The sequence below is a fragment of the Pinus tabuliformis genome, chromosome 8, assembly GCF_031772625.1.
Source record: "Pinus tabuliformis cultivar Carrire ecotype Pingquan chromosome 8, CPIR1, whole genome shotgun sequence".
NCBI lineage: Eukaryota > Viridiplantae > Streptophyta > Pinopsida > Pinales > Pinaceae > Pinus > Pinus tabuliformis.
Window position 1 is genome coordinate 1,106,769,569 of NC_142294.1, and position 18,848 is coordinate 1,106,788,416.

The 18,848-nt window shown below is 38.0% G+C and overlaps 1 protein-coding gene across 1 annotated transcript in view; it reads left to right on the plus strand.

The window, feature by feature from the left end:
* The window catches only part of LOC149239221 (PTI1-like tyrosine-protein kinase At3g15890), a 96,282-nt gene that overhangs the window by 46,486 nt on the left and 30,948 nt on the right, over positions 1 to 18,848 (plus strand). Inside the window, exon 2 of the mRNA XM_089373350.1 lies at positions 925 to 1,072. Within this exon, the coding sequence (XP_089229476.1) occupies positions 925 to 1,072 (148 nt within the window). The remainder of the gene's footprint in view (positions 1 to 924; positions 1,073 to 18,848) is intronic.

An 18,848-nucleotide genomic window follows, 5' to 3' on the forward strand; every position in this document is an offset into this window, starting at 1 on the left:
TTACCCTTGGTCATTGGGTAGCCGCTACGTCTACAGTAAATCTGGGCAGATCGACCCCGAAGGGGGATCACATCCCCTCGGCCTATGTACTGACCTGACCCCAAGGGCGTTCGGGTAGAATCGACCCTGTGATCTCCTGTATGGCGAGGCACTGCTTTGACCGGTTGAGCTAACCCTTGGGGCTGTGAAATTGAGTAATATCATATTACTGTTGACTGGATTACTATTGCATTGAATAATTTGTGTTTTATGAAGAGATGCCTGTTGTTGTGGGAACACATGAACATCCATTGAATTTCTGCTGGAAACCCTATATGGAATAAGAAACCCTAGGAAGAAAATTACCCTAGGACATTACATTGCAACATATTTTCTTTCAATTGGGCTTTCTTGTGGGCTAATATTTATGAAAAGTGTTTTCTGCTTTTTCTCGATGCATCTTGTGATCCATTCCGTTGTCTTCTATTGTATCTGTATTATATTTCAAGAAATGCACTACTTTTGAATGGAGTAATACATGCTAGTTTGATTAACCTAACAATCTATATTTTCTCACTGTTTGTGACCTTTCCCTGTTGTGAGGAACCAATAAATATTGCAAATTTCTTCTTTCTGGTTGCTGATTATTTCTAGCATGCATAGACATATATTTCAGATTCTCTATGACTATTTCATGTCTAGTTGCTAATAAGTGGAAAAATATTTGCTTCCGAAGTCTGGCACGTCTCATCATGAAGGGCTCTAGAAAATTTTATTTATTTTTCTCTGCACTTATCCCATCTTATGACTTTTGCGTCATCATTTTAATAATTTTCCTCACCTATGGCAGTTCTTTGCCATTTGTATCTAATAAACCGCACAAGTTTCCTTAAGCATGTTTTTCCTGGGTCTACTTCTAATCGAATGCTTTCTTGAGTTGTACAGGGCTGTTGTAGAAAGAGCGAGCTCCGGATGGAAAATCTTCTCCTTCAAGGAACTGATTGAAGCAACAGACAATTTCAATTATCATAAAAAACTTGGGGAAGGTGGCTTTGGCACTGTTTACCATGGCCGTCTGTCAGATGGATCACAGGTATGAAGCATTACATGCTTATGAATATCTATTGGCAATTATCTTCATTCATATTCCATTACTAACAATTTCATGATATCACTGTATTTTTATGCTGAGGAAATGAATCTTTAGTAGGTATTGTGACGCTGCTTGCTTAGACAAATATGAAGTGTACAAATCAGCAAACAAATTTTGCTTTTATAAAAAGTATTAATAACTGAGGATAGCATTTCAAAATGTTGCAAAGTTTAATTGAAAATGTTGCATTTAACAATAAGAAATTATGATTCAGATGTCTTTTAGGCAGCAGCAATTAGTTGGAATCAATTCCACGGGTTAGAGTGAGATTCAAAGTATCATTTTCAGACATATACTTGTGCTGGTTATGAGTGTTAGGTTTTGTAGTTACTCCAAAATTGTTTTTGCCTTGCTAGGAAAGCACTATGTCTCGTAGTCCCTTGGCAATGCTTCATGGACAAATGGATGGCTTAGTTTGGGTTGATGCCTGACCTTGGTTAGAGTGCTAACATGGTGCCCTTGCCTTGGATGTTGTTATCCTAATTGGGATGTTGACTGATCCATTGTGTGCATACAATGGGGGAGTTGGTCGTTCAATTAGTGAGGTACCTACCTAGGAGGAACACTAGGCACTCCGAGGGCACTTAGTCCTAGGATCTTCGGACCATGTGATATACACCTTGGATGTTGGACACTTGATTTGATGATGCTTGGGTTGAGGAGGATACTTCATGGAGTTTTGTTGTGGATATGAATACATTTGTTGAGGAGAAGCTTTGGAGTTTAGTGACCACATTGGCATGCATGAGATTATTGGGTACATGAGAGGATATGCACACACACTTGTTGGAGAGTGCACCATCTTGGTGGAAGGGAGTTGAGCTTAAGGAGGATTATTTTTTACCTCAGAAAATAAGCGTAATTTTATTATCTAGAGGGTATAAAATTACATGCTGTGTATACACGACTCACATGTATTCAAGTATATGGATCCCAAAAAAATGAATCTTACAGAGATGAGGAAAATTTAAGGAGGATTATGCTTCAAGGGCATTTCATTTTGGGTGATGGATAAAATCTAATTGATACATGTACATCCTTGTATTGTAGAGATTATTGTGGGTTTGCCTTGTTGGTTACTTGTATGGACTTATGTCCTTGTTTTATGCTAGTCTCCCTCACCTACTTTATATATAAAGGGAGGAGAATTTTTTTGCGTTCATTTATCGTTGTACATTATCTTTCTACTTGTCTTGGAGGTCTTGTAGAGAGTAAGATGTTAGAGTTCATGAGGAAACCTTAGGAGAGAAAAAATTCTTATAGCGAGTATGGCATTAGGGTTCATGAGGAAGCCCTAGGAGAAGACAAGGAGAGAGATGTCCTAGATATTCTTCGAGAGATTGCTCTTGTCACTTGTGTGATGGTTGGGTTTGCTCTTGCGATTTTGAGGTTTGTGCCATTCATGTAAATCCTAGAGAACATGATATTGAATACAATTATGGCTATTATGACTCTTGTTGTAGTGTGAAGGTTTTCTTCCTTTGTAGAAGACATGAAGAGTGCTCTTCAATATCTCCACAAGTTGGAGTTGTAGAGCATGTTTCTTTCAAATGAGTAGAATGCTTGTGTATACGACACAAAATTGGATGGGCAAGCCATAGCTCAACTTGTGAGACATGATTAGAGTTTTCAGATGAGAGTGTAGGAGGTGTGGCACTCGCGAGCCTTCGGTAAAGGTTCTTCACATGTTTGATGATGGCAAGCCAACAATGGGCTACTTGTATTAGTATGATGCCATGAATAGGGCCAAGGAAGCTATCTATTAGTAGTATGAGGACAAGGGGGAGGAGAGATTCACCAAACAAGCCAGGATATGGAGTTTGATCAATGGAACAATACTCATGATTTTCCCATTCATGTAGCAGGGCTCTGCCTCAACCTTGCATTCTCTTACTCCTATGGTTTTAGATTTGATGCTATGGATGGATTCCTCCGATGTGTACAGTCGATTGTGTTGAATGCTTGGAGATTTCCAAACAGTGGAGATCTATATGCTAGCCATTGTGACATTTGATTATGACATGGCTATCCAATACATGAGCACAAGGATGCTAGGTAAACTTCAAGTAAAAATAGTTTTTAATTTGTCAAATTTCAATGCCTTTCCTTTCTATCTAATTGTTACTTGTTGGAAATATAATTTGTCGTCTTTCCTTTCTGTTTATTTGTTGTAGATGTTTGGTGGACAGACTATGATAAAAGAGTCCCAAAGCTACAAAAGTTTTCCATTTGGGTGCTTAGTCGAACTTGCAACTCTTCAAGGTGTGAGTGCAACTACAATGTCTTTGAAAAGATGCACTCCAAGAAGCATAACGAGGTAGAAGTGTTAAGATTAATTTTTTTTTGTTTTTGTAATTTCAATAATTGTAAGTTATGCTCATCATCCTCTAATTTCAATATAGCCCTAATATAGGTATGTTAGTCCACTGCCTTAACGACATGGTCAATGCTTGCTACAATCTTAGGTTGTGTGAAACATTGACAAGGCATCTAACATGGAAGCCATTTCATTGGATGTGATTGACACCATGAGTCCATGGAGGGTGGAGGCTAAGAGGCTTGCTATGTAGGAGGCACTTGAGTGGTTGGAGTAGGATGTTGACTTATAGAAGGAGGATGTTCCATTTCTAATGGAGACATCTTTAGAGGAGGAGATTGAGAGTGCGTAACAACCACCGCATCCACAAAGATAGGTAGCTAAGATAAGTCATCTCACTTTAGCTTCCACCTTAGCCCTAGCACTTTCAACCTCAGTGCCAACACCTTCTACCTTAGGCTCCCCGTCTCCTGCACCTACTACTATGAAAGGAAGATTGATGACCTTTTCTTATAGAAGGGGTAGATGGAATTAGTGATTCCTTAATGCATTTATTATTGTGGTATCTAGATGCTTCATGATGATTCATCTGATGAGACACATTTATTTTTATTTGATGTGATTTTCTTCATGCTATTAGGATTTTAGGACTTAGGACAAACAATTCAATATCAACATGCAATATATGACATGTTGTACATCTTATATATCATTTCACATTCATATTTATGTAGCAACATGTTTGTTTGATGATGCTGCTACATTAAATGTTTAAAAAATTGAAAAAAGTGATTATTTTTGTGTTTTTTAAAGTTTTGATGTTTTCCAATATTTTCACTAGCATTGCCGATAAGCTATATGTTAAAATTGGCAACTAGTGCCAAACTCCATGTGGGTCATCTTATTTATGGCAGCTGATATTTTTCTTGGATCCCTCTCATTGAGAGGTGTAGGATTAATCTAAAGATCATCCGATTTCGATAAGTATTCATGGAGATATGAATTTATTTGTGTTATGGGACAATTTGTCAAGGTCAGCAAACAACTAAACTGCCCCCACTTGTGCTCCACGTTTTGGTATAAATACAAGTGCCTTGCAAGTCATTTGGACACACAACTCTCTTGAGATTTCTTCTTCTCCACTTGCCTTGGGTTTTAGTGGAAAGAAGAATCTCTAAGGGAGAAACACAGTCATAGAGGATGATGCCCTAGCCATAGAGGGTGGTCTAACTGCAGTCCAAGAGAGGAGATCTGGCCGCAGTAAAGAGGCTCCTTCACAGCCTAAACCTGCTCCTATACGCTGCCCTAATCTACCCTAATACGCTGCCTAAAGGATGCCCTAATCCGCTGTCATGAGGAGGCCTTAAATGTGCCCTAGCCGCAGATCTAAGGAAGGGTTACAGCTGATGCAAAATGTGCCCTAGCCGCAGGTATCATCACAGCAAAAGAGACTTCTAACGCAGACCTAAATCACAGTCATCTTAGCTAGCTGTTAGGCCGAGTTTGAGGGCTAAACGCATGATGATTGTGACATGTTTTGAGGACCGAATGTTGTTGTGCTAGGCCGCAGGCCATAGCACCACAGCTGGGCTTGCATAGGGCAGCAAAGGGCTGTCATATGCCCTAAGGCAGCAACGCAGCTAGGGAGGGGTTCTATTAAGGTATGCCGCAGTCCTTCAAAGGCTGTTTGGAAGTCTGTTGGAGAATCGAAGGCTACAGCCATATGAAAGTTTGAGCAGCAAGTTTGATGTTGCTATGTGAGGATAGGTAGGACTGTCTTAACATGAAGGCTGTCCACCTAGTATTAGAATGACTTCCAGTGCAACATATAGAGAATCCTCTTAACAGTGAACTATGCAGCAAATGATAAGATATGACAGTGTTGGAGCAGCATGGTGTGGAATGCTGCTACAGCATGACAGACATCATAAAGAAGTGTAGTGCAACATGTTGTGTGCTGGGTAACAAAGTGCAGCACTGTGATAAAAGGAGTGGCAGCATGATGAAGGCAACATGGTGCAGTATGGAGCAGCAATAGTACAGCATGGTAATGATGAACATATGGCAACAGCGAGAACATATGGCAGCAACAAGAAGGTATTGTAGCATCAGGATGATGAGGTATTGCAACATGCATTTGGGTACAACACAGTGCAATGAAAAGCTCAACATAGTGCAGCAAGAGGAGATGCAGTACAGTGCTGGGTGCAATCATGATTGGTGAAGCATGATGAGATGCAACATAGTGATGATGGGTGTAACATGGTGCAGCATAGTGAGGTGCAGCATGATGACGAGTGCAGCACAATGATAGATGAAGGAGTCACCTTGGAGAATCAGTTGAAGCAACATGTCTTCCACTGATCTCATGTATCATCTTCTTAGAGATGATCCATGCTCTTATCTTGATAAGTCAAAGTGTTGACTTCTATTGTAAATGTACTATCTCTCTCTCTCTCTGCTGAACTATTGAAGAACATATAAGAAGAATTGATCAAGGGTTTCCCCATATTGGGGTTTGTCCCTTGCTAGTGCCACATGTTGTGTCCTCTTGCCTTGGCTTGTCTTCTGCAATTTATGTTTATGTTCTATCTGCAGTTTACTTTAATGCTGATGTGATTGCTAATCTGGCAAAGATATTGAGTTCACTGTGAAAATTGAAATAAATTGCTCTAAGCATAGAACATACCTAAAATTAACACTATATTATAGATCCTTGGAGAAAGAATTATTGACATGATAAATGTAACATTGCCCAATACCCGTTTCAAGTGTCGTTGAATCTCTTTCTTCTTGTTATTGGAAAATCATAATACCATCTAGAAAAATGGATACGAAATTTCCAAGCAAAGGTTATTCATTATCCTTGTCAACATTTCTAGGAAGATGGCTACAAAATTTCCAAACAAAGTTTATTCATTAGCCTCAAAAACATTTCTAGAACATTTGTAAGATGAAAAGACATCATAATCTAATATAAAAGTGGTCTTTGAGATGTTAGCGTATTTATTGGTCATTTCTACCTAAGTTAATTTTAGAAAACACACTTACCACTCTTAAGTTATTTAACAAATCAACTATATGAAGAAGGTGAGGCTTATCATTGGTTGATACCTTATTTTAATCCCAGTAAGGGGATATAAGACGACCATAAAAAAAACGCATGATGTGCCAAACGATACTCATGATCAATGCTACTTGCTGTTCATCACTATTCTTCACACAACAAAAGACTCACATGATATTGGCTCACTAATTTGTGTCTTTGCCTAGCCATACTTATCATCACTCCTAATAAAGTGAGAATAATGAATATTTTTGGGCACATAAGGTTATCACCCCGATGTAGAAAATGCCACATAAAGATGGTACCCACTATAAGGATATTCATTGAATGAAACCATTGCTGAACATGTTTCTACTTATTTGAAGATTTTTGGTGTGACCAATGTTGCGAATATCGTGATCGGGATTAGATCGGAGAGGGTCTGAAATCGGAAAAAAACGTAAAAATCAGGGAAAAATCGACAAATACAATTTTTTTTTTTTTTGTTTATTTCTTTTAAATTTTCTTCATTTTTTTTTTCAAAATTTTAATATCTAAAGCATCCAAAACATAAAATAAATGTATTGACACATAAATATGAAAAGAGAACTAATATATAAGATGTAATATCATGTCTAGTGCTACATCACACATAACAACGAATCATGTCTTGAATTCTTAGTCGTGAATCCCAACTCAGCCTCAAAATATCAACAAAAAATATAATAATGTATCTCATATCATGAGTCATAATGTCATATACAATGAAATGAAGTTTGAACTAAATAACTAATACTAATGATTTCCTCTGCCCCTCTTGCGAGAAAATATAACAATTTTCCCTCTGGATGAAGAATGCGCTGGGGCTGGCACTGGAAATGGACTCTGCTGTGCTCTAAAAGTTGAAGAACTAGGAGCTATAGGAGGTTGACCACGTCCTCTGCTGGTGACCACGATAGGTGGTGTCACCTCCTCCTCCTCCTCCTTTGCAACTGCTACCCCCTCCACTACCTCCTCTAACCAATCAGGGTGTAACGAACTAAATTTATATAAAAGTAAACACAAATAATGTAAAAAACAACAAATAAGATAATGATTAATTAGCTGGAAATTAATGAAAAGGTGTGCCCCTAAAGGACATATCTGTTCGTGAAGGGGTACTTACTTGGCTATATATATACAGGACCTCATTCTCATTTGTATCATCTTACTACTTTCCTACAATGGATGTATTTGTCTACGAAGTATTTTAATATTTCCCTGCGTGTACGACTAGTGGTCATTAAATTGGTATCAGAGCCACGTTGGCTGGTCACCAAGCCTTTGGCCATCAACCTCTCGACAACCTTGTTGTCGTAGCAATTAAATCATTCTGCTACACTAGAGTTTGGAGCTTCTCCAATTCGCCAGTTGGCCTTTGGCCATAAAAAAAAGAGACTTAAAAAAAAAAGGGAAGAAAAAAATCATTTAAAAAAAATAAATAAATTAAAAAAAGTTATTAAGAAAAAAATTACAATAAAAAAATTATAAAGAAAATCTATTTAAAAAAATAAAAATAAAAATTCAAAAAGTCGTCTTTGAAATTCCTGTGACCAGTGGAATAGGTGCTTTCGCATGACAGGCTGCCATCGACGACCAAAACTCGCAGCCCGTTGCATAAACTCTACCGTGACCTCCAGCCATTGGTGATCATTCTGTTCCTCCACCGCACTCCTTTGCTTGGAACAATTGTGCCCTGCTCTGCAACAGTGGTACCCGCCTGAGCCACTAGCTAGGCCGTAGTTTCATTGTTCGACATGTTCAAGCCATCCTTGACCCTGTCGCTGCTCCCGTCAACACTATCGATCCAACCGTTAAGTGCATCTTCCATCCGCTGAGGTCGTTGTTGATCCATGCAACCACGGTCCTTTGATTGTACCCACTCTGACACACCACTCCGCCGTATTGCTAACCCTAATTGTGTCTCCCTGCCCCCACTATTTTCGTTGACTCCGGAACGACGTCTCCTCCCTTGTCAAACATCATTTCCCATCACCGTTCGACTTGTAATTGATCATCCCTGCACTGCTATTTCACTGTCTGCTAGCCAACTTCCTCGACTGCCCAGCCGCAACCCACACCCAAGCTCACACACCGCCGTCATTCCATCTCCCTCGCGACTTTCTGCTGTGTCTTCCGCCTTATCCTCCGCTGCGTTGCCCTTGTGTCCACACCACCACCGTCGTCACTCATCCTTTTTGTTGGAATCCCGTCACTGGTCTGCTGCCCTTCGAATTGGAAGCCGATTGTTGGGTCAACGCTAGTTACAAATCAACTCACGACTTGTGAACAGTCGTTTGTTGGGATATACCACTTCGGATCGTTACTTTTGATTCGTTACATCGTGATATATATATAAAATTAATTTAAATAAATAATTAGATATATAAAAAAATTATAATAATAATAATATTGTTATTATTATTTAAAAAAATATTAATTAATTAATTAATTATTTAATTTAAAAAAAAGAGGTTTATATTAAAAAAAGGGGGTGATTACATAATACCTTAAGTCATCTCGACAAAACAAATGGGATCAATCATTGAAAAAAATGATGGAGCTCAATTCTAAAATGACGAAGGAAGAAAGGTTTTCCTATAGTGCTCTTTCAGTTACAGATCACAGAGTAATTACATTAAAAGAAGTATCCAAGGAAGACAGGTTAATGTCACCATCAACCCAAGCAACGATAAAAATTATATCAACATCAACTTGGCAAATTAGCGATTAATTCTAGAGCTAAGCATTGGTGTAAAGAAAAATATTTTCGACCAAAAAGAGTATAAAATTTGTGATCTACAAGTGACAATAGGTCATTATGAGTACATATCTCAATTTCATGTTGTAAGGACGGATAAAAACATTGACATCATACTCGGTCAACCCTGGTTTAAGGATCTGGGTACATTCATGTTAAACATAGAGAAACAAGTTTTGACATTTCCTTATAAAGGGAAGATGGTCACGTTTCGAGACATAACAAGTAAATCAAAATCAATAAAATCTTTGTTAGAATACCTTAGGGATATCTCAAACTTGATGTTTCAAGATAGCAAAAAAACTATATCAAAGAAGCAAAAAGAGCTTGAAGAAGTCATCTGCAGCAAAGACAAAGAAATTTCGCGCCTCAGAGATCACCAAGAAAAACTACTCGAACAAGTCAAGAAAGCTAAAGCATCAAAGAAGGAACTCAAGGAGCGTTTATTAGAACAAGAAGAAGAAAATTTATGTTTAAAGAGCCTTAACCAAACATTAGTAGAACAAATCAAGTGTTTAAAAGACGAGAAGCATGAAGGCTAAATTAAAGTCGACTCAGAGAATGAGGAATGTTTACGTCTCAAAAATCATAATAAAAATCTGCTCAAATAGATTAAAAAACTTAAGGACGAAAATAAATCATTGACGAATAGGTTCAATGAACTTGTCGCAAAGGAAGCATCAAAATCTCTAGATGTAGCAGTCCAAACTGAAGAAACAAACATCAATACCACTAATCTCGCAGTTTAGGCAAATCCAAACCCTATTGAAATAAAAACGTACTCAGAGGTTGTCGTTCAAATAGAGGACACCCCAAATAAGGATTCAATAGTTAAGTCAACAACAACGATCCCTGATGGTAATCAGGAAACTGCCATAAAAATGTTTAAGGAAGTTCAAACAAGAAAAATTCCTTATCTACATCCGAATCAAAAGAGTAGACGCCTTAATAAATCTACAAATCTATATCATGCAAAACATAAACAAACTTATGTTTCGAAGAATACTGAAATAAGCTCAATTTAGTCATGCGATAACTATTCACCACACATCTCCAAGGGTCAGAAGATTTCCCAGAAGATTAATCGAGGATGGTTTGATCCGTTTTCAATACGACAATTCTGTCTATCGCTCAGAACATCATATCGTCTTGTATCAGCAAAGATGAAAGCTCAGAAATAAGAAGATATTCCGATCAATAGAAGAGAACCGATCCTTCATCATTAAGCTTTGAGGACAAAGCTTTTTGAAAGGGAAGGCAATGTAACGAACTCAATTTATATAAAAATAAACACAAATAATGTAAAAAACAACAAATAAGATTAATGATTAATTAGTTGGCAATTAATGAAAAGGTATGTCCCTAAAGGACATAACTGTTCGTGAAGGGGTACTTACCTGGCTATTTATATACAGGACCTCATTCTCATTGTATCATCTTACATCAATTCTTTATATAATATACAATTTATACTTACTGCCCTATAATGGATGTATTTGTCTACGAAGTATTTTAATATTTCCCCTGCATATACGACTAGTGGTTGTTACATAGGGGCCGACTCCATGACAGGCTTCTTGGCCTCAACCCTCCATGTAGCAGTGCTGTCAATCCCATCCAATGAGATGGCCTCCACATCAGGTGTCTTCTCAAGTTGCTTCACCAACAATCAAAGATTGTAGTAGGCATAGGTCATGTCATTAAGTCCCTGGGACTCCAACCTGTATAATGGTCATAAATTGATAAATTATAAATAATAAATTAATAATTATAAACAAATATTATTTAATGAATTCAAAAAATTAAATGGAATATTTTTAACCTGTTGCGCTTTTTGGTGTGTATTTTTTCAAATACACTCTAGTTGTGCTTGCATCTGGAGGAGCTACATGTTTGACTGAGCACTCAAATGGCAAGCCTTTGGAGATTGGGTACTCTGCCACCATACCTTCTCCACCATGCATCTACAACAAATAAGATAAACATAAGAAAAAAAATTGAAATTTAAAAGTTGAAGCAAAGTAGGAAGAGACAATGAAATTTGAAACAAACTAAAACATACCTGGCATTTTAGTCTTCCTATCCATAATAGCCATGTCAAAGCTAAATGTGCCACTTGCCATTCTGCATATCTCCATTTCTTTGGAGATTTATGCACGTTTTGTTGGAGATGGCACCATCTTCTGAACACAAGTGAAAAATCCATTCATGACCTCAACATCAAATAAGAATCCACATGAGTAAGAAAATGCGGGGTTTAGGTAGATCCCTGCAGCATGAATGGGACGATGGAGTGTATTACTCTATCGCTCATCAATCACTTCCCATATGAGTTGTTGTCTCTGAAACCTCTCATCCCCCCTATCATCATAGTAGCTGCGAATGGATTCTTTGGCCCTATCCATGGCCTCATACAAGTAGTCTGTTGTGGGCTTGTTTCCATCAACTAATCGAAGAACCTTTACCAAAGGTTCAACAATGCTACACACCTCCTGGACCCCCGCCCAGAAGCTTTCCTGGTATGAAACTAGCTTGCATATGGCGTCTCCCTCTGGTTTGCGGCTCTATGGCAAAGCACGCCACTCCTCTGAAAGAAATATTCTCTTCACATCCCACATAGAATTCAAGAAGGATTGAAGAGATATGAAGCTACTGGCAAACCGTGTAATGGTAGGGCGCACCAACTCCTTGTTGTTGGTGAATGTTCTCATCAAATTAAGCACAAATGCATGATTATATATAAATTTTGTAGTGTTTTTTGATGATTCAACAATATCTTTGACAAAATGAATTTTTCCTATGTCCTCCAACATCAAATTAGTGCAATGTGCAACACAAGATGTCCAAAATAAGTTAGGATACCTCTCCATAAGCATCCTGCCAAAAACATAATTTGCAGTATTGTTCGTTATGACTTGGACGACATGTTGTGGACCCACCTTCTGAATGAACACGTCCAACAAATCACATAATCACTGTGCATCCTTCATTTGTGCAATTGCATCAACAAATTTCATAAACATTGTCCCCTTGGGACAATTAACCAAGAAGTTAATAAGGGTTCTACCTTTTTGATCGGTCCAACCATCAGAGATCACAGTGCATCCTATGTGTGCCCAGAAGCCCCTAAGTGCATTCAACCTTTTCATTATGAAGAATGCGCCCTCTAAAGTCATCATATGAAGGGGCTTTGTACCCTGGGCCAATAATAGAAATAACATCAACCGCAGGTTGGAAAAATGGACTGCTCTTGACAATGTTGAAGACACCTGCCCAACAACTTGTCAGATTTTTCCTTCAACCTTTTGTTTAAGAGCTGATGTGATAGATGGTTGTGCTCCAGGTGTGGTTCTAGGAACAAAAGATGATGAGGTAGCTATGGGTTTGAGTGTAGATGCTGATGCTGAAGAAGAACCAATACCACTCTCATGGTCACCTCCCAATCCTGCCACTCCACCCCTTGCCATTTGACTCTTCAGAGTTGCCTTGGTCACTTTGGTTGTCTCTATTTCTTCCAATGATTTGATGGCTCTGCGAATGATTTCTGGATTTGTGTTTGTGCAAGGCCCTACCTCATGTCCAGGAATTTGTGCAAGGTGGAACTTCAATCTGTATACCCTCCTATCATATGATGCCCACATAACTTGCAAGTCAAATTTGATTTGTCAAACAATCCATCAGGTTCACCAAATTCGCACGGAGGGTCCAATTTCCTTGGCATGTTTGTAACTTCGTTGAATCTTGAGTTTTAATGTAAGGTTGAAGTTTGAAGTTTGAACCTAGGATACAAGAAGAATTGCAAGTTAAACAAATGAAATTAAAATTTACATACAACATTTTGATTCTTGAATTTTTGACCGAAAAAAACCTCAACTAAATGCAACAATAATGGAAAAAAAAACACATTCAAACCCAAGTAAAAATCATGGAAAAAAACTGGGGCACAAGAAGAAATTAAACAAATAAAACTAATAATCAAGATTATGCATTTTTTACCAAAAAAAACCCTCTTTACTAAATGAAACAAAAATGACGAAAAAACACACTCAAATCCAAGAAAAATTCATGGAAAATATATGGGTTATAGAAACCCAAGGAAAAGCAAGAAAAAAACAAAAAACTAGGGCCAAATTTGGTGCCCATACCTAAAAACCACACTCTGCTGAAGAAATTGGGTCCAAACTTGATTTTTTTTCGCTTGGGGTGCTAAATTCCTTCACTTTTCTCCTCTCTTGCCCTTGTGGATGAGTTCTCTTCCTCCTTAGCTCTCACCTATGCCCTCTGTCTGCAAAATGAGAGAGAAAAACCAAAATTTACCTTTAAAATCGTTTTGCCGCCAGACCCGACGATTTTTTTCAGGTCGACTATCATGATTTTTTCAAGCCGAAAAAATCACCAATTTTATTGGGCGATTTTATTGGCAATGCGAAAAAATCGTGATGTTTGCAACTCTGGGTGTAAATGTATTGCGTTTTTATAGACTGACGTGTTAGCCTATTACCTATAGCTGAACTTCAGTGTGTGAGGAGAGAATAAAGAGAATTATTTATATTAATTACTTAATTGAGAGGTTCCATATTTTGTTGTTTTATGTTGCCTATTGATATTCTTATTATTATTGTTTCTCTCATAATACTAATACTGATAAGAATAGCTGACCAAACATCAAATGTGGATTCTCTTGGTTAAAAATTAATATAAATCAGCCTCTTTATTCTCTCTTTAAGCTCACGTGCTCTAAAGATGGCCACCAATGTTGTTGACTCTGAAAAGTTGTATCCATTGGTGATTTATCCCAGCACAACCAATAAGTTGTAAATGTTTCCAGTCGCTGAAAGTTCCTAACAAAGTAAGTGCATCAGCTTTTATGCAACTTAATGTCTTTCTTCACCATCATTTCTCTAAATTTCTGGTTTCCTTTTGGGAGGGAGTTTTCTTAAAGGAGGTTCGTTACTTGGTGGCCACTAATTCTGCTTTTCTCTCTTGATTTAGTGAAGTCCATGTTGGAAAATCGAGGTATTTGTAGATTTATGTTGATTCTCCTTAATTGATACTTACTTGTGATATTTGCTGCATCTTATTATTTTGTTTTTACTTCTTCATCAAGCAATTATCAAAAACATAAAGATCACAAAAACACAAAGAACACAACATAAAGGAACCCAAAACTGGAGAAAACCCAAAAAATCCACTTCTTATAGAATCAGATCAAAGTGAGACCTTCAAGACCCAAAACCAAGACCAATATCCCCACAATCACCAAGTCAACCCTTCATTTTATCCATCAGATGTCATGATTCTGTCTGCAAGAGAAACTCAGAAAATAGGTTCATCATTCCTTCATCATTCCTGGGGAGACTTGAATTAGATCATAGGAGGAGCTCGCTTTCCTTCATAGAAAATTCGGGTCTACAACTTCGCTTATCTATCATAGAAGATCCACAAAACACTTGTCCAAATGAGAAACACGCTGACCATTTTATAGTTGTTCGTGTGTCTTGAACAATCGCATCCTTTGAGTAAGCTGACTTGGTCATCTTAAGGGACGACTTGGTCTTGGGGATTAATTTGACACTTTTAATCATAAATAAAATTCTTTTTCAATGTCCAAATGGGACTTGACTCTTTGACAAACATTCTTTTGACTCATTAAATCCTATGAGCATGAAGAACATGCTTGACCTAGACTTGAGCATGAAACCCATGCTTAAATAAAATTCTTTTTCTTCTTTTTTTGTAAAATACAAATTGATACAAGTACAAAGATAAATATGAAGACTGAACCTAATTACTTTTCCAACACTCCCTCTTACTAGGGAGGTATTCATAATGATTCTACAGGTTTATCTCAAGTTGAAATATTATCATAAGAAAGTATCCATATTGATAAGCATCAATGATCGTCATAGCCAACATTGTCACATTACAAAGGCTTTGATAGGTACATTCTATCTCTCACAAGATCAGAGTACAATGTTGGGAGGCATTCCATGGGACACCGCACTGCGTCACCGAGGTACATACTCCACCTAGGATACCTGGAGTATGTCCTCCACTGAACCATTTCTCTCAAGGAAATGTCTGTCCAGTGGACCATTCTTTATCCAAGTCCGTGTACTTGACTTAGGATCTCCATCCTAATTCATTGTAGTGTTAATTTGGCATCTCAGGGATAAATTCCTTTCATTGGACGATATTCCTCATTCAGAGAGACCCAAAATTGCCCCTCAAAGCACTCAATTTGGTTAAGGAAAAAATAATTTTTGAGGCAAAAACCCACAATGGTACAAAAGTCAAGGTCAACCTAAGGGACAAATTAGCCCTCCTCCAACTCCTATAAATACAAGCCAAGTTGCTCTCATTTGGACACACATCACATCAAGCATCCTAAAAAAGGAAGAATGCCTACCTTTACCTTCAAGTTCAAGAAGACTTACATTTGTAAGATGTTTTCCAATCTCATTTGCCCCTCAATATTTGGGGGTGGTTCCTTTCTTTCTCGCAATGAGGGTAAACTTGGTCAAAAGGATTTGCATGCACGATCTCCACATTTTGTTGAAGCTTTCTATTTTCTATTGATTCTAGCAATTATTGCACTTCTTGCATGTGTCTTTGGGGGGGGGAGGAAATGAAAATCCAACTTTGATGTTAATATTAGTGAATTTCTTATCTTGTCTCTTGCAATAAGTTAGCAACAATTGTTCCATCACATTTGTGAGCTTTCAGGGTTACTTTGAAAGTTCTTATTACCATGCTTTGGTATGCTCATGTGATATGGGGTTTGTGATATGTTGATTACCTTTCGTTGTACTGTGATGGTCATATGCATTGGAGATAACTTGCTCATGGATTGCCATGCCTTAACATGATGGTTTGGAGAACTATGTAGCTTGACGACTTCTTTATAAGGAAAAATGGAGGTTGGTTGCTTGCTTGGGAGGATGACTGACCTTGGAGGAGCATTGGGCATCTTGGAGGATGACATTCAGTCCTTTGATGCCATGGGGACACTTTGTTGCTTGCATGGAAGCTTGTATGTGAATTGAGGCTGTCTGGTTTGAGATGTGAGTATATAGGTGTGGTAGAATTGGAGGTTCTTGTGGTCGAGGAAGTAGTGTTCAAGTATTAAAGGCCATTGGAGGAGAAGCCTTGGCCACATCTCATGGAGTGCTCTCAATTGGACTCTTGCTTGTTGGATTTACTTATCTTGGAGCTTGATGTGTCACTTGGAGTTGGAAAGCTTCACATGTGAGCCTATATATTGTTTACTTATGTTGCTTATTGTAGACTAAGTCCACTTGTTATTGTTGGCCTCCCTCACTTTTCATATAAATAAAGGGAGGAGAGTCTTTCCATGATATTCATGGTTGTTCTCTCATCTAATCACATGTTTGTGTTAGAAATGTGAGAGCTAGAGTGAACTAGTTTGTTCGATTTCTTCTTCATTTGTATTTTCTTTCTTTGTCTTGAGTGCTAGGGGTTATGAGGGATTTCAAGGGAAGACTAGGGTTAGGGTTTTTCACTAAGAAGACAAGGGAAGCTAGGGTTTGGGATAAACCCCAAAAGAAGCAAAAAGAGCAATTGATCTTGTAGTTCTTGTGAGAGAAGAATATTAGGGTTTTGTGGCATTTGGAAACCCTAATTTGGGGAAGATAGAGGGAGGCTATGATGTACCCTTGATGTACCAAAATTAGCTCGTCAAGTTAACTGAAGATAAGTAACTTTACTTTAGTTAACTATCCTATGTTTAGCTTTCTTTACTTTAACTCAAGTACAAGTCATAAATTTAACTTACTTTACATGCATATCTCGTGCATGTCACATGCAACACATTTGCATGTGTGCAACTCACTTGCACACTTTGCATGTCACATGCAATCTCCTAAAGAGGTAAATCAAGGTCCTTCTAGTCAATTAATAGGTCAAACATCCGAATCCAGATCCAGATGTTTCTTAAAAGAGGCCATTAAAAAAAATTTGAATTTTCGAATTTTTGCTAGTGGTCAATAGGTCAACCTTCTGGATATCTGGATTCCATGTCATTCTGCTACGTAATCCTCTGTGTTAGACCACATCAGTATCCTCGTCAACGTGGGTCTTATTACCCATCCTTTCAATAGGGGTACATATGGTCAATTTTCATTTTTGATAACACCATTGTAAGTCCAAAGGATGCAAGTTAAAGCCTTGTAAGCCATGTGAATTATGTATCAAGGTATCCTATGCCTATCATGGTCGGCCATGGACGGTCCCTTTGGTCGCTACTCTTATTTCCTTTTGTCTTGGATAGGATTGGAGGACTTGGAGTGGGTCTCATTGGGACTCATGGTTTAAGGGAGCCTTTGATTATGTAGGGCTAATCGTAGTTGTATGGACAATCTAGCCCATGTCATGTGCCATAGAGTTTGTATGCATCCTTGGCTTTGGTGCAGTATTCATCATATAGTTCTGAACATGGTAGTTGCACAGTTCTCAACATTCCATGTTTCCTGAGGTAGTGCACAGATCCCAATGCATGGGGGTCTTGGGGTAAAAAAGTCAACATGTCTCAGATTGATCATAATGATGTATAGATGACATGCCATGTAACAATTTTGACAAAAGGTAAAGGCATCATTCAGAAATTGCATTCAAAAGTGGTTGTACCCTCTCTAAGAGACATGTGGGGCTTCTAGGTGGCAAAACAGAGTGAAAACTTGGCATGTAGAGGCAAATTTTATGTCAAAAGTTATGTAAAAATTCAGTTGGACAAAATGTATCTGTCATTCCTCAAATTCTCAAGGGCATTGGAGATCCAGTTTATGAGCCATCCATGTAAAGGTGGTGTCCTACCAAGATGAAATGTGGGGGATGAAGAGAACCGTTGAGGGTTAAGTAAACATTGAAGATGGTCAAGAACTCAAGGAAAGTTAAGTCACCAAGTCAGAAAGTTGAAGGGCGTTCAAGATCTAGCCTCATGGACCAAGTTGACCCCTAAATTACCTATTTTCTCCTCTAAGTCAAATGTTGAGGTGCTTAGAGTCAAAGTGGTGGATCGTTGGAACTTGGACCATTTGTGGACAAATAATAGCTGTTAGGAGGTGGATCAAGCCTGTTTTGGACCAAGTTGATCTTCTTGTAAAGTAATTCGACCCTTCTCAAGCTAGCTATTGGAGAATCTAAAGCAAGTTGTTGAGCCCCTCATGGTTAGTATTCATTATTTTATGCAATTCCAAGGTCAAAGCAGGGGAAATTTTCCTCCTCAAGTTGATTCTATGGTCAAATCAACCAAGTCAATCCTCTCATGTGGGCAATTTTGTAATAAAAAATATTTTCTCATGAATAAATTAGTCTCCGGGTTGTGGATGACAAGTTAAAAAATTATTTTCTTGAGACAGGGTATCAGCTAGCTGTTACTAAAGAAATTATATAAGGCAAGCCCCTCCTCTCTTTGTTGTTGTTGTTGAACTGTGAGTTCATAATGCCATAATATGAATTTTTTCATTTTAAACATTGTGTACTTTGTGGGTTGATTTTTTCTATTCCTTTTCTTCTTAGTACTTGCAGTAATTAT